At 35.7% G+C, this 14,691-nt stretch overlaps 1 protein-coding gene across 1 annotated transcript; it reads left to right on the top strand.

Moving 5' to 3' along the window:
* The first annotated feature begins 3,154 nt into the window (after nt 1-3,154).
* On the top strand, nt 3,155-11,069 carry LOC108362010 (sodium-independent sulfate anion transporter). Its single transcript, XM_017614830.1, has 5 exons — nt 3,155-3,615; nt 7,219-8,002; nt 8,146-8,448; nt 10,282-10,427; nt 10,492-11,069. The coding sequence occupies exons 1-5, from the start codon at nt 3,286-3,288 to the stop codon at nt 10,945-10,947; spliced, it is 2,019 nt and encodes a 672-aa protein (XP_017470319.1). The 5' UTR covers nt 3,155-3,285; the 3' UTR covers nt 10,948-11,069.
* The last annotated feature ends 3,622 nt before the right edge of the window (nt 11,070-14,691 follow it).

Below are 14,691 nucleotides of genomic sequence, written 5' to 3'. Positions count from 1 at the left end.
TATATATATAATATATTATAATACATATATTTATTTGCGAGCCTTTACAATAACAATTTGAGGAGAGATATAGGGCTTGTTCGAGTTGCAATCACAAGCGCAGTGTGGCGCGAATTATTGAAGTATCACGTTCTGTGTGAATTTCAAGCAATGTATTATCAGTTGGGCAGTTACAACAATGTTGCCATTTTACATCAGTATGGCAGTAATGCCGCTTTTATTACGTGCCTCGAACAGGCCCAAATTATGTATGTACAGTATGAACAAAAAATCAGCAAAAAGACATTTATGCAAGACGCAGACGTTGAGTAGTATAAATTCTCCTTGAATCTAAATAAAAAAAAATTCACCACGGTTCAAGCGAAGCCATTTACACAAACTCAAAATGCCAGACTTTCGAATTCATTAACAGCATTGTGAAAAGTTATTGAAAAACTCCACACAACACCCGTACATTTATTAAATGCTCAGACATACTTAAATACATGTAAACATATGAGCAGCACAGAATAATAAAAATGCATGCAAACACTTAAAAACTGTAGATTCTGTTCATTCTTAACAATTACCAATTTACATAGCTCATATTTGCATACATCAATTTTATTTATCAAGCCAATTTACTTACATATGTAATTCTAAACCGAAAGAAATCAAAAGTAAACGAAATGGCTGTTATGTTGTTTTACATACATACATACATATGTATAACAGAAAAAGTCAAATAAACAATTTTTTTACAATCCAGCTACGTAAATGCTTATATAGATCGCGTCTTAACTGAAGGATTCTCCATTACTGAATTATGATTGAATATATGATTTTACTATTTAATGCAAATTTGTAAAATGTAATAATATAATCTTTATATATATTTAATGATGAATGCTTATGAATTAATGAATAATGTAAAATAAAAATGAAATAAAAAATAAAAAAAGCTTTAAAAAAAATATGAAAAGTGGTGTTTGTAGTATTAGCAAAAATCAGTTGTTGTTGTTGTTGTTCCAGCATACAAATTCCCCAAAAGAGTATATGGGGAGTGATGCTGTTGTGACAGTCCTTGACTTGATATGAAGCTGGGTCGTTTCGATTACGTAGACGCGACATATCAGTTCTCTGATTCTGCGATCGAGTTCAAAAAGGATCTTAATGATTATTTTTAGTAGATGTAAACCAGAAAATACTAGCCAAAAATCTTAAACTTTATTCCTTCTCACTTTTTATATCCGATCGAAGAGTGGACCTGGGCAGTTATTTGAATAGCCGATATATTCTTTAAAGTGAGTTTGGCTGGTAGTTACTCTTCTGTGCAAACTGACGCCAATTGGAAATACGAATGAAAAATGTCATTTCCACCTGGTCTATCCATCTTAGAGGAAGCCTCCCTCTTCACTGTTACCAGTATCGTGATCCGCGTGCAGATGGCAACAGATATATGTAAATAATTTTAGTCACGTTGCTATTTACATTCCAATCAAGGAACACAGTATTATGTTGTGAAAGCAGTTCCTAGTAGAGTGCTGCAGATGTGGACACCCCAACAGACCACTGCTTGTGGCAGGTCCTCGCCAAGGCACGACAAGACCTTGTATAAAAAAACTGAATAATGGATGCATAAGCAATTTATTCAGGAATAATTCGTTATTTGCAAGTAAGTACATTACGGTTGCAACTTTATTCGAATACTTATCTAAATAACAAATTATTCGAATAATCTCTGATAATAAAGGAAGTGAAACAAAAAAAAATAATTTAAATTAAATGTTCTTTTAAAAAACAACAAATAAAGACTAAGTTATTCCGAAGCACTTTTGAAAATTCGATGCTAAGGCTAGTAATACGCGGTAACTCAACACAAAGATAAATGGAAGAAGTAATTTTCTCGCGTATATTTATCTGTATGAACCTTTATTATTATTATTAGCGAAGCTTTGTATCTAATAATACCTACACAAATTGCTAATTCGTTTTTTTAGGGAGACATTTTATTTTGCTATTTCCAACAATTAATCACGAGTGCATTTAGTCAATTTGAATTGTATTAGTGAATTACCTGTTGACTATCATTTCTGGGATGTTGTTTTTTGTTGTTGCCTCATTAAACGAGAAGCCCATAACGCCGAAACAATAAACTTATAAACAGTAGCTAGCACAATAAAGCTACTATGTTACTTTGATAATGCATTGCTTAATGTAAACATATGTACGTTACAATTGTTTAAAGTTGCCTTATCTTCCGCTTTTATCATTAAGCGACTACATTCCAGTACCCATATTTATACCCATATACAGAGATGACTTGTTTACTATAGATACATATGTATATTCACAATTAGAGACAGATATTTGAATATAAGTGTTACTGTTTGTCAAGATCAAGGTAATATGTGCTTTGTGCTTTGAGGAGCTAAACATTGTAAAACTTGTCGTAGAGAGGTAGGGACATTAAATTATCTACATATCGAATGTTTAATAATATAGAGATGTATTTAAAAACTTAAGTTTTTGGAGATTTCGTTATACAATTAATAGGCTTGATAAGTAGAATATGTTCAGTCTTAACAGATGATTCAACCCAAATATGGCGAAGATATGTTTCTTTCCATCTCTCCTTTATTGGATCTTATCAGCATAGATTTAATCCAGACAAGTCAACCAGTGAGCAGATTAACACAGCGCGGCTAATCCTGTAGCTCGTTTCTGTAACTTTTCTCTATCGATTATTTCTCTACTGGTAGAGAATATACGTCATTCTCTACTACTCATTAGCAGTAGAGAACAGGGCGGCGAATTCATATCTCAATTCGCCTTGGTAGAGAACTGTTACAGAAACGAGCTACTAGAAAGAACATCGCGCTTTCACCGTTTTTTAATTGGCTTTTGGTAGCACGAAAAGAGGCTGTCTCTACGACGCTATGTCTAAATTTCGGATCCCGAAAACTCATACGGCTACGTAGAGTGACGTTGAGTACACGTTTCATCTGCGTTCAAATTGAGATAAAGTTTCCTGAGGCGTTCGAAATCAAATGAGGTTTAAGGCAGAGCCACTAACTTCGTGCGACTTATTTACTCAGATATTGAAAGTGGTAATACAAGCTTTCCACTCGGATCGCAGCAGGACCATATCTATACGGCAAGAAAACGAATATAATTAGAATAAAAAATAAATAAAATACTTAAGAAAAATAGTGATACAAAATATTCTTGCCCTGAATAAATATAAATCCAAATAATTCTAATAAACGAACATAGTTATTAATAAATACCTAAACTTAACGGAATATGTCCAGTGTTGAAACGGCAGAACAATTTCGAACGCGCTCTAAAATCGATCAGCCCATAGAAACACAATTTAATGGCTCCACTGATTTCATACTCGTGACCGATCATCAGTCGCCGACTAAAGGACGTAGCTTCGGCGACTTCTGTGAGTCTAGCCTAAAGAATGTCTTCCGCAAAAAAACGCTCTATAAACGTTTACCTATTTTGAAATGGTTACCTCGATATACACGCAGCGATGCAGTCGGTGATCTAATAGCGGGCATAACTGTTGGCTTGACGGTCATTCCGCAAGGTTTAGCCTATGCCGGCGTCGCTGGACTGCCAACACAGGTTTGTTCAAAGTGATATAAATATATTTTTTTATAAACATTTGTTAGGATTCGCTAGAACTGGGCCATTTGCATTTCATTGACAGGCGCGTGTTGCAGGTGTTTTGCTAAAAATAATTTTGCTGTAGATTGCAGATTAGTCTGTCGACGATGGCCAGCTAAGCACAAAATTGTGAATATATTTATCTTTGCGTATATTTTGGTTCCGAAAGAGAAAAAAAGAGCTAGGGACATAAATAAGGCTTTGTAAAGTGGACAACAACCTTACTTTAGTGTTTTCGCGATTCTCAGTGTGCCTGAAAATGTGAGCATGGTTACTTAATTTAAATGTTACACAGTGATAAATGCCTAAATATTTTACACATGATATAGGCAATGTGTGTATGTGCTATCCTAGAGCTCAATTATTACGTTAACAAAAAAGTTTCTGCTACGAATCGTTTAATTAAATTTTAATTTGCTAAAATTTTACAAGTATCCGTTTTAAAAAATAGTAAAAATGTTGTTCGTAGTTTTTATGCCTAAATATCTTGAAAAGTTCTCAAGAGTACCCACGAATTCTAAGTACGCACTAAGTGCAGATACACCTCCTACACTTGATCGTAATAACTGCTGGAGCTTCGCGAAAGATATATTCACTTGGCAAAGGTTTTTGCTAACGGCCCCAACCCGACGCCATTGACATTCCCACGATAGCCAGTTCTAAGTACCGGAATGTCTCGGGTTTTACCCAACCAAGGGCTGTTGTTTCACTTGTTGTTGTTGTCGCTGGAAGGATCTTAATTTGGAGATTCGGCAACTGGTAAATCAGGGCGAGCGGAAAAAGTAGGAAGACTGGGCGGCCCTTGTCCAAGCCGTGGAAGCCCGATGACAGAGTGGAAATTTCATTCGAAGGTTGCGCCTCATCGGACCCGAAGAAATGCGCGAGCTATTTTAGCTGGCAGTTTACACTGAATCCTAAGGTAGACAAGTCCAAATGTCGAGTGACCTGGAGGCTGCACAAACTGTTAAAAATAGTGCACCATTTGTTGTCACCAGCGTCGAAGTGAAAGGCGCCATAGGGAAGGCGAAATCCTCCAAAGCCATTGGACACGACGGAATCTGTATGGTGAAGCTGAAACATTTGGGGCCCGCGGGACTAGCATACCAAACGGAGGTCTCAACCTGTCAATGGCCACTCTCATCATTCCTGATGTGAGGAAATCACGGAGAGTGGTCCCACTGCTGAAACAGGGGGAACCCGCCAACAAAGGAGACTGTTATCGCCCGATAAGGCTCCTTTCCCCGGTCGCGGAGACACTAAAATCCCTGCTTCTCCCGTACTTCACCTACCACCTGTCCCCGGCGAAGCATCAGCATGACCTCCGTAAAGTGCATAGCACAACAACAGCATTTAACGCCATAAACACCCAAATAACTCGTGGCCTAAACCGCAACCGACCCTGTGAGAGAACTGTCCTAGTAGCGCTGGACTTTTCAAAGGCGTTTGACACCGTCTGCTATGCCACGTTGCTAGAAGACATTGAGGCCTCCTCTCTCTTACAGGGACTCAAGCGGTGGTCGGAAAATTAGTTGAGTGGTCGACAGTCGTCAGTGATCTTCAGAGACCAAACATAGAAACCTATACAAGAATAAAAAGGAGTTCCACAAGATGGTGCTCTCTCCCCCTTACTGTTTAACTTCTATATCTCGAAGATCCCCCAGCCATCTGAGGGAGTTTTCCTGATCTCATTCGCTTGCTCGATAAAGGCATATGGGAATGGAATTGATGACCTCTGCTCAAAAGTAAACGGCTATCTCTCCAGCCTTTCTCTCTTCGTCACTGCAAGGAGCTTAACACTCTCGCCAACGAAATCAACGGCGACCCTCTTCACCACCTGGACGAAGGTGGTCCGGCAAGAATTAATAGCCTGCTCTCTTTCTCCACGCACACAGCTGCAGTTGTCAACAAATTATAGTTAGAGCCGCAATAAGGTCCTCAAGTTGCTCGCCGGCAGCACCTGGGGCAAAGACTCATTCGGAAACTTAAATGACTACCATTTTAAAAAAGACGCAGGCACATAATTTCTTTATCTTTATCACATGCACATGTCGTTGATGACATATACAAAACCGGATTAAATGTGATATGATTTTGCATCTCGTGATATAAGCTCGGGTGATGGAAATTTGACGATGTGATATAAAATCGTTATTTAGAGTTGTTTCATTATTTGCAATTCGTACGAAAACAAGGATACGTCACAATATGTATAATATTATTTATATTTCTTTTACAACTCTCACTGTTATCATATCCACAGTGATATGTCACATCCGATGACTTGTTTAATGTGATGTAAAATCATTTAAATATTCTGAATGGTATTACAATAAAAAGCATTCATATGCATATCATCCCATTTTTGCGTTAATATCGTATCTATATTAGAGTAAGCCTAGAATCGTATGAATTTTTTTTATTTTCTTCCACAAGGTTGAATACAAGAGTTCCTATACAGCGTGGCGACGAATAACTGCTACCCAGGTTTTTTGAACTTAATATTTTTTTATTCAACTAAAGTAGTGAGCACCCACTTCCTGTTCCTGTTTTACTTTTTAAATAGTATGAGTTGCTTTAAATGAACCTCTATATTTTCCCAAAAAATGTAGATACTGCCAAAATTGAGCGTACGGCTTTTTTGTTAATATTCGCAATGTTTTACATCCTAATTTTTTTTTTTTTGTTAATTTTGTTTTAAAATATAGCTTATGTTTTAGCAAATCCCATTTAAATCCACGAATGATACTGTGTACAAAAATTAAGAAGAATCTGCAAAGCTTCAGCAAAATCGAGAACTTTTTAATACGGAATTTCTAAAAAGAATTCAGTATGAAGTTAGCCCATGACATTTTAGTTTAATAATGTGCAAATTTCAAATGTCTAAAAATTCTCGTTGAATTTCGAGATTTTTTTGCTGGCTGTCCTACGCATTTTTTTTCATATAAAAAAAATCTGAAAGTTGTTTAGTACAATAATCTGCAAATTTCAAACCTCTAAAAAATTGAGTTTTCTTTTTGCTTTTTTTTCATATAAAAAAAATTCTGAAATTTTTTTAGTATAATAATTTGCAAATTTTAAAGAATTAGTTTGCTGACTGTCCTACGCATTTTTTCATATAAAAAAAAAAATCTGAAAATTTTTTGTGTGGAAAAAAATGCGTAGGACAGTCAGCAAATAAATTCTCAAAAATCAACGCATTTTTTAGTTGTTTCAAATTTCCACATTATTACACTAAAATTTAATGGGCTATAAAATTGCATACTTGAATTCTTTTTAGAAAGTCGTATTAAAAAATTCACGATTTTGCTGAAACTTTACAGATTTTTCTTAGTTTTTGAACACAGTATCATTTTTGGAATTAAATGGAGTTTGCTAAAATATAAGCCGTGGTTTTATACAAAATTAATTAATTTTTAGCATGTAAAACATTGCGAATATTAACAAAAGGCAGTACGTGGTTATTGGTATATTAATATGTACACATTTTCGTTATTACACATGTTCGAAGTGTTGTTATTTTTTGCAAAGATTTATAAAAATATTATTTATTTTACCCCCCAGTATGGTCTTTATGGTGCGTTTATGGGATGCTTCGTTTACGTAGTACTCGGCACGTGTAAGGACAGCACCATCGGATCGACAGCGATTGCATCTCTTATGGTCTTCCAGTTCGCCAAAGGTGAATGGCAACGCGCTGTGTTACTTACATTCCTCACTGGCATCATCGAAATTCTTATGGCACTCTTCCGATTAAGTTTCATCATTGAATTTGTTTCGGGTCCAGTGAGCGCCGGCTTCACAAGCGCTGTCGCATTAATCATCTCCACATCGCAGATTAAAAATATAATCGGTGTTAAAAATGGAGAAGGCTCCACATTTCTGGAGCGTTGGATAAGCATGATTAACGATATCGGAAGTATACGCATAGCGGACACCATTCTCGGCTGTAGCTGTGTTGCAATTTTGATATTAATGCGCTTCATAGGACGCATTAAGGTGGGTCCAAAAACTGAACGCAAATGGTATCATAACTTGCTCACTAAAATTCTGTGGTTTCTGGGCGTATCACGAAATGCCACATTGGTGGTGGTATGCGCAGTACTGAGCATGCACCTGAAACATCAAGGTAAAGATTACTTTCGGCTGACAGGATTTATACCAGCGGGATTGCCTGAATTTCGTCTACCACCCTTCTCCATTGATGCTGTACCGGCCAATTCTACTAGCGGGCAGTTAGCTGTAGAACCTGAATCATTCTTGGATATGGTGAGTAATTTGGGTTACGGCCTGTTGATTGTGCCGCTCGTTGCGTTGCTGGAGAATATTGCCGTATGCAAAGCTTTTGGTGAGTCTAACAATAGGCGTAAGATCCTAAATTATTGATTTATTTATTTTTTTCAATTTGCAGCTAAAGGACAACCTATTGACGCAACACAAGAATTAGTTGCCATGGGCGTAGCAAACNATTATTTTTTTTTCAATTTGCAGCTAAAGGACAACCTATTGACGCAACACAAGAATTAGTTGCCATGGGCGTAGCAAACGTGGCCAATTCATTCTTCCAAGGTTATCGTGCCAATGGTGGTCTCGCACGTTCGGCTGTCAATAACGCTAGTGGCGTTCGTACACCACTCGGAAATCTTTATATCGGCTTGATAGTGATGTTTGCTTTGGTCTATTTAACTGACTTCTTCTACTATATTCCAAAGGCAGTTCTAGCTTCCATCATTATCTCAGCGGTGATCTTCCAACTGCAGTATCATGTTATATTGCCAATGTGGCGTAGTAAGCGTAAGTACTAAGAGCAATGAAGTATGGAGTTCAATGTGAAAAAATTTNAAGGCAGTTCTAGCTTCCATCATTATCTCAGCGGTGATCTTCCAACTGCAGTATCATGTTATATTGCCAATGTGGCGTAGTAAGCGTAAGTACTAAGAGCAATGAAGTATGGAGTTCAATGTGAAAATATTTCCACCACGAATGTTTCATGGTGTTTAGGGGGCTTATTTTATGAAAGAATAAAATACGTATTTCTTTTTTTTTNAAATTTTCCTAGAATGTGTCATGGTGTTTAGGGTGCTTATTTTATGAAATAATAAAATACGTATTTCTTTTTTTTTGAGTGAAACATACAGTCAATCAATAAAATTTAGGTACAGCGATTTTTTTTTTGCAATACGTGCAACTGTTTATAATTATTTTTTTTTTCACAATTTTTTTTAATATGGTTAATTCTACTACGAAGACCCTAAAAATCCGAGCTCCAAATCTTGTGCAAAATCAAAGAAAATTCTGCAAATTTTCATGAAAATTTTCTCTTTAAACTGAGTACGCAGTTTTTAGCCCATTCAATTTTTGTATAATATTGTGCAAGTCTGAGGAAGCTATGATTTTTGGCAAATTTTTTTGTTGAAGGTAACGCTCATTTTGTCTATATAAAAAATTTGTCAAAAATCATTGATAGTTCCTAGCTACCTCAGACTTGCACATTATTATACTAAAATTTAATAGGCTAAAAACAGCATACTCAACTTTTTTCAAAATAGTCCAATTAAAAAGTGAAATATGTTAATGAAAATTTACAGAATTTTCTTTAATTTTGCACAAGGTTTGAAGCTCAAATTTTTTGGCGTTTTTATTGTAGAATTAACCATATTTTTATAAAAAAATTTACGAAAAACAAAATAAATAAATAACAGTTGCCCGTATTGCAAGAAATCGCTGTACATAAACTTTATTGATTGGCTGTACTTAAACCGTCTATGTGATCGTAGTAGTGGTATTTTCCCAAAAATGCCTNATTTTTTTTGCAATATGTGCAACTGTTTTTAATTACTTTATTTTTCACAATTTTTTTTAATATGGTTAATTCTAATACCAAGACCCCAAAAATTCGAGCTCCAAACCTTGTGCAAAATTAAAGAAAATTCTGCAAATTTTCATCAAAATTTTCCCTTTAAACTGAGTACGCAGTTTTTAGCCCATTCAATTTTTGTATAATATTGTGCAAGTCTGAGGAAGCTATGATTTTTGGCAATTTTTTTTTGTTGAAGGTGTCACTCTTTTTCTCCATATAAAAAGTTTGTCAAAAATCATTGGCAGTTCCTAGCTAGCTCAGACTTTCACATTATTATACTAAATTTTAATAGACTAAAAAACAGCATACTCAACTTTTTTCAAAAGAGTCCAATTAAAAAGTGAAATATTTTAATGAAAATTTACAGAATTTTCTTTAATTTTTCACATGGTTTGAAGCTCTAATTTTGGTGTTTATGTTGTTATGTTATTGATTGACTTAAACCGTCTATGTGATCGTAGTAGTGGTATTTTCCCAAAAATGCCTTAGCCGTTATCCTCAATACATTAATTCTACCTTTATATGGGGTTACAATTAAAACAAACATGGATGGTTAATTCAGAAATGGATTTAAAAACAGGTCCTTATTTTTTTGAAACAGTGGGCTCTGAGTTTAAATATTGGTTGTTCTAATAATAATGTTAGTAGANTCATGGATGGTTAATTCAGAAATAGTTAATTTTGAAATAGTGGGCTCTGAGTTTAAATATTGGTTGTTCTAATAATAATGTTAGTAGATTAACTGTTACGTCATTTTATCCTTTCAGGTACCGATTTAATTCCATGTTTTGTTGCCTTCATTGCCTGCCTGGTTTTGCCGCTGGAGGTGGGCATCCTTATAGCAATCGGTGTGAATCTTCTATTTATTTTATACCATTCGGCGCGTCCGAAAGTTCGTCTGGAGACATTGGAGGTACTTACATAAGTCTGCCAAAAGCATTGATCATCAATTTTATCTGTTTTTCCTCGCTTTACAGACTCATGATGGCATAAAATTCCTGAAACTAACACCAGATCGCTGCCTCATCTTTCCCTCTGTCGAATTTGTGCGCAATCTTGTATTGAAATTTGGTAATAAAACCACACTTCATGTGGTTATCGATTGCACCTACATCTATGGTGCGGACTACACTGCCGCCAAAGTGATATCTTCGCTAATTGAAGACTTCAAACAAAGAAACCAGAAAATTATTTTCTATAATTTAAAGTCAAATGTTGTGCAAATCTTTGAGGGTTTGAACCTAAATTTGGTTTTGTGCTACAATACTGATGCGCTGACACAGGCGTTGAAGGAGAATCTTAATGGTGCGGTATCAAACTCAGTACCTCATCTTAGCGCTGATGTCGAGTCTGGGGTGGAGAGTAGTAGTGAAACACTGAATTCTACTCTTATATCCGACACGCCGACCACTGATAACTTATCGAAATTGTAAATAACTCAGTCAGAATGTGCGTAGGCAGGAACACATATTTACATAAGTATATGTACATTTAAGTGTTTGTAAATATTTTTATTAGAAGCTAGTTTACCTGGAAAATATGTTCCTAAAAGTACGCAGTTTTTTTTTTGTGAGCGATATGTATTAGAAGATTAAAAACATATTTTAATAAGAATTATTTATCTTAACTTCAACGAGCGTAGTATGTTAATTAGAGATAAGTTTTGTGATTTGACAAAAGATTTTAAACTATTGTACTAGCATTTAACCCGGGTGAAAAAGTATGTTTGCTTTTTTTACGAACTTGCGAAAATCTTGAAAATAAAATATGAAATATATTTTATATCTGCGACAAAGCTTGATCTTAACAAGTAATTGTTAAAAAAAAAAAACAAAACCGACTTCAATTCTCATATAAAATTTAGGAGTACCGTGATTCAATGATTCTGAGACACTACCTTTCCGATGCAAAAAGAATTATCCAAATTGGTTGACGTGGTCCAAAGTTATGCGGTAGCATACATAAAAAAAATCCAACGAACTTATAGCCTCCTGCTTTTTTGGAAGTCGGTTAAAAATATTAAGAATATGAAAGCGATTTTAGCCGATCCCAACAAAGCACGCCAGTCGTTTCTCTTTTGTGCCAACAGACGCCAATTGGAAATGCCAAGGCAAGCTAAGTCCTTCTCCATCTGTTTTGCAATGCAGAGGAAGCCTTCATTTTCCTCTATTACCAGCATGGCACAATGTTTCAAAATTGGCATTTTCACAGTTCACTGGAGCCTTCATTTTTCACTCAAATTTATTTGCTTTTTTTACTGAAAGCTAATAAACTTTGCAAAAGACCAGTTGAGCCAGATTGTGTGAATTTTTGTTTGCTTGTATTAAATTTTTTATTGCAAAATGCAGAGAAAGTAGCAATTTTGAAGAAAATCAGTTCTTGTTCCAGTTAATAAATTTTACATAATAATAACTAGTTAAAAACAATTGTAAAAAGCTGTAATTATTCTGGAGCCCTGCTCATCAAAGGTTCTGAAGAGAACTTTCTTTTTGTGACTTGAAGGGCTTTGGTCACTTTGTGAACTCTATTTCGTTTTAAGTAAAAGGTCTGAAATTTTAAGGAAAAGCAATTGCTCAGTTTTTATTTATATGACCTATTGTTCACAAAAACTTTAATCAAATACTTCTTAGCGATTTTTAACCAAATATTCTGCAGAGCTCAGGACATTTTACCGCCTCATAGGCCAGATGCCCCTTGAGTGAACCCAATTTTTCGGTTTGGTAATTTAGAAATTTTAGCAGCCTAGCAGTTTGGCGAAAGGTTTCAATGGCATCAACTCTTAAAGGAAGCCTTTTTCGAAGAACGAATTAGCATCTCGTACTCNTAAGAATTATTTATCTTAATTTCAACGACCGTAGAATGTTAATTAGAGATAAGTTTTGTGACTTGACAAAAGATTTTAAACTATTGTACTAGCATTTAACCCGGGTGAAAAAGTATGTTTCCTTGTATGTGAACTTGCGAAAATCTTGAAAATAAAATATGTTTTATCTCAGTGACAAAGCTTGATCTTAACAAGTAATTGTTAAGCAAAAAACAAAACCGACTTCAATTCTCATATAAAAATTTAGGAGTACCGTTAATTTTTTCATGATTCAATGATCGGATCTAAATCAGATTAGTATGGGACCACCTCTGAGACACTACCTTTCCGATGCAAAAAGAATTATCCAAATCGGTTGACATGGTCCAAAAAAAATTCCAACGAACTTATAAGCTCCTGCTTTTTTGGAAGTCGGTTAGAAATAGTAAGAACATGGAAGCGATTTTAGCCGATCGCAACAAAGTACGCCAGTCGTTTCTCTTCTGTGCCAACAGACGCCAATTGGAAATGCCAAGTGAAGCCAAGATGGAGGGTTTTCCAATGCAGATGAAGCCTTCATCTTCCTCTTTTACCAGCATCGCACAATGTTTCAAAATTGGCATTTTCACAGTTTCACTCAAATTTAGTTGCTTTTTTTTAATGAAATCTAATAAACTTTACAAGAGACCAGTTGAGCCCGATTGTTTGAATTTTTGTTTGCTTGTATTAAATTTTTTTTTGTGCAAAATTCAGAGAAAGTAGCAATTTTGAAGAAAATCGATTCTTGTTCTAGTTAATAAATTTTACATAGTAATAACTAGTTAAAATCAGTTGTAAAAAGCTTTAATTATTCTGGAGCCCAGCTCATTCATTTGAAACCCGCAAAGTTTCTGAAGAGAACTTTTTTTGTGACTTGGAGGGATTTGGTCACTTTGTGAACTCTATTTCTCTTTTAGTTATAGCTCGGTTTCTCTTATTCATTTAAGTAAAAGGTCTGAAATTTTAAGGAAAGGCAATTGCTTAGTTTTTATTCGTATGACCTAATGTCTGCAAATTCTGCAGGGTTCAGAGCATTTTACAGCCTCATAGGCCAGAGGCCTCTTGAGTGAACCCAATTTTTCGGTTTGGTAATTTAGAAATTTTAGCAGCCTAGCAGTTTGGCGAAAGGTTTCAATGGCAGCAACTCTTAAAGGAAGCCTTTTTCGAAGAACGAATTAGCATCTCGTACTCTCTTTGCCTGCAGCGATAGCATTTCCACTGCATTTGATGATAAGTTTTGAGTGCCTGGGTAAGGGGTGGACGAAGCCGACAAGCCTTATCCAAACTGACGCGAAAGGCAGTCAATGGAATGACCAAATCAATAGTCAGAGTAGAACGCATCGCACTTTCTAAAGAAGTATAGATTGGTACTAGCTACTCCAGCATGCAGCTTTAATGATGACTGGGGATGCCCAGAATCCGTGTTCCTGCCGCAAGTGCGAGTAGATATTATATACAGATTACAGTTTTGTTTCATATTTCTAGGGTTTGTGGGTATTTTCCAGGCATCCTTCTATTTGCCGAGACGAAATACTGCCATTCGGGATGCTTACAACAAAAGATTTCAGTCGCCTTTTACCAACAACCATGTCTTAATGCGGGTGTATTCTCACCTCTAGTCCTCAGCGTTAATATTTCATAATTTTCCATATCACTTGGAAATGCGAACATCTGATCGACTCACATGCTTGGGTATTTTTTTCGGTTACGCATATAACTGATGAACCCATATTCCTAGTTATGAGTTTCGTAGGATATCAGATATATTTTCTACTGGGTACATGTGGTTGCATATAAAATGATAATGCGCGCGTAGTCTAATCTAACGACCACTGTAGCTGAGTGATTAGTGGTCCGTATACTACTCGGCAGGCAATGCTAAACCTCCGAATGTATTTCTGCCACGAAACAGCTTATCAAAAAATTCATTTGCTGTTCCGAGGCGGCGTAAAATTGTAGGTCCTTACATTTGTGTAACAACATCAAGACGCATATCACAAATCGGAGGATAAGCTCGGCCAAAGTCTTAGCAAAAGTGTATGCAAAAAAATGTTATTACTTTTACATTGTAGGGACGCTGAAACAAAAAACGCCGGTACACGTAAACTTAATTTTGAGTAGTAGATTACGGATACCATTGATCTAGAAAAGTCACTTTCCCCAATATATTTTCATTTTAAGTTTGCAATGGGGATGACGAAACATTAAAAATGGAAAATGTTACTCATACGCCATGTAGGGCTAGAGTACGGCCATGTACGATATGGTATATGAGTAATATTACATCCTGCTTCTATTTCATACCTAAAATTATTGCTCATTTTCATTTGACCAT

The sequence above is a fragment of the Rhagoletis zephyria genome, unplaced genomic scaffold (assembly GCF_001687245.7).
Source record: "Rhagoletis zephyria isolate East Lansing unplaced genomic scaffold, Rhagoletis_zephyria_1.1 Rzeph_scaffold_00909, whole genome shotgun sequence".
NCBI classification, from domain to species: Eukaryota; Metazoa; Arthropoda; class Insecta; order Diptera; family Tephritidae; genus Rhagoletis; species Rhagoletis zephyria.
Note: the sequence above shows the minus strand (reverse complement) of the source record. Positions and strands in the feature narration are given on the sequence as shown.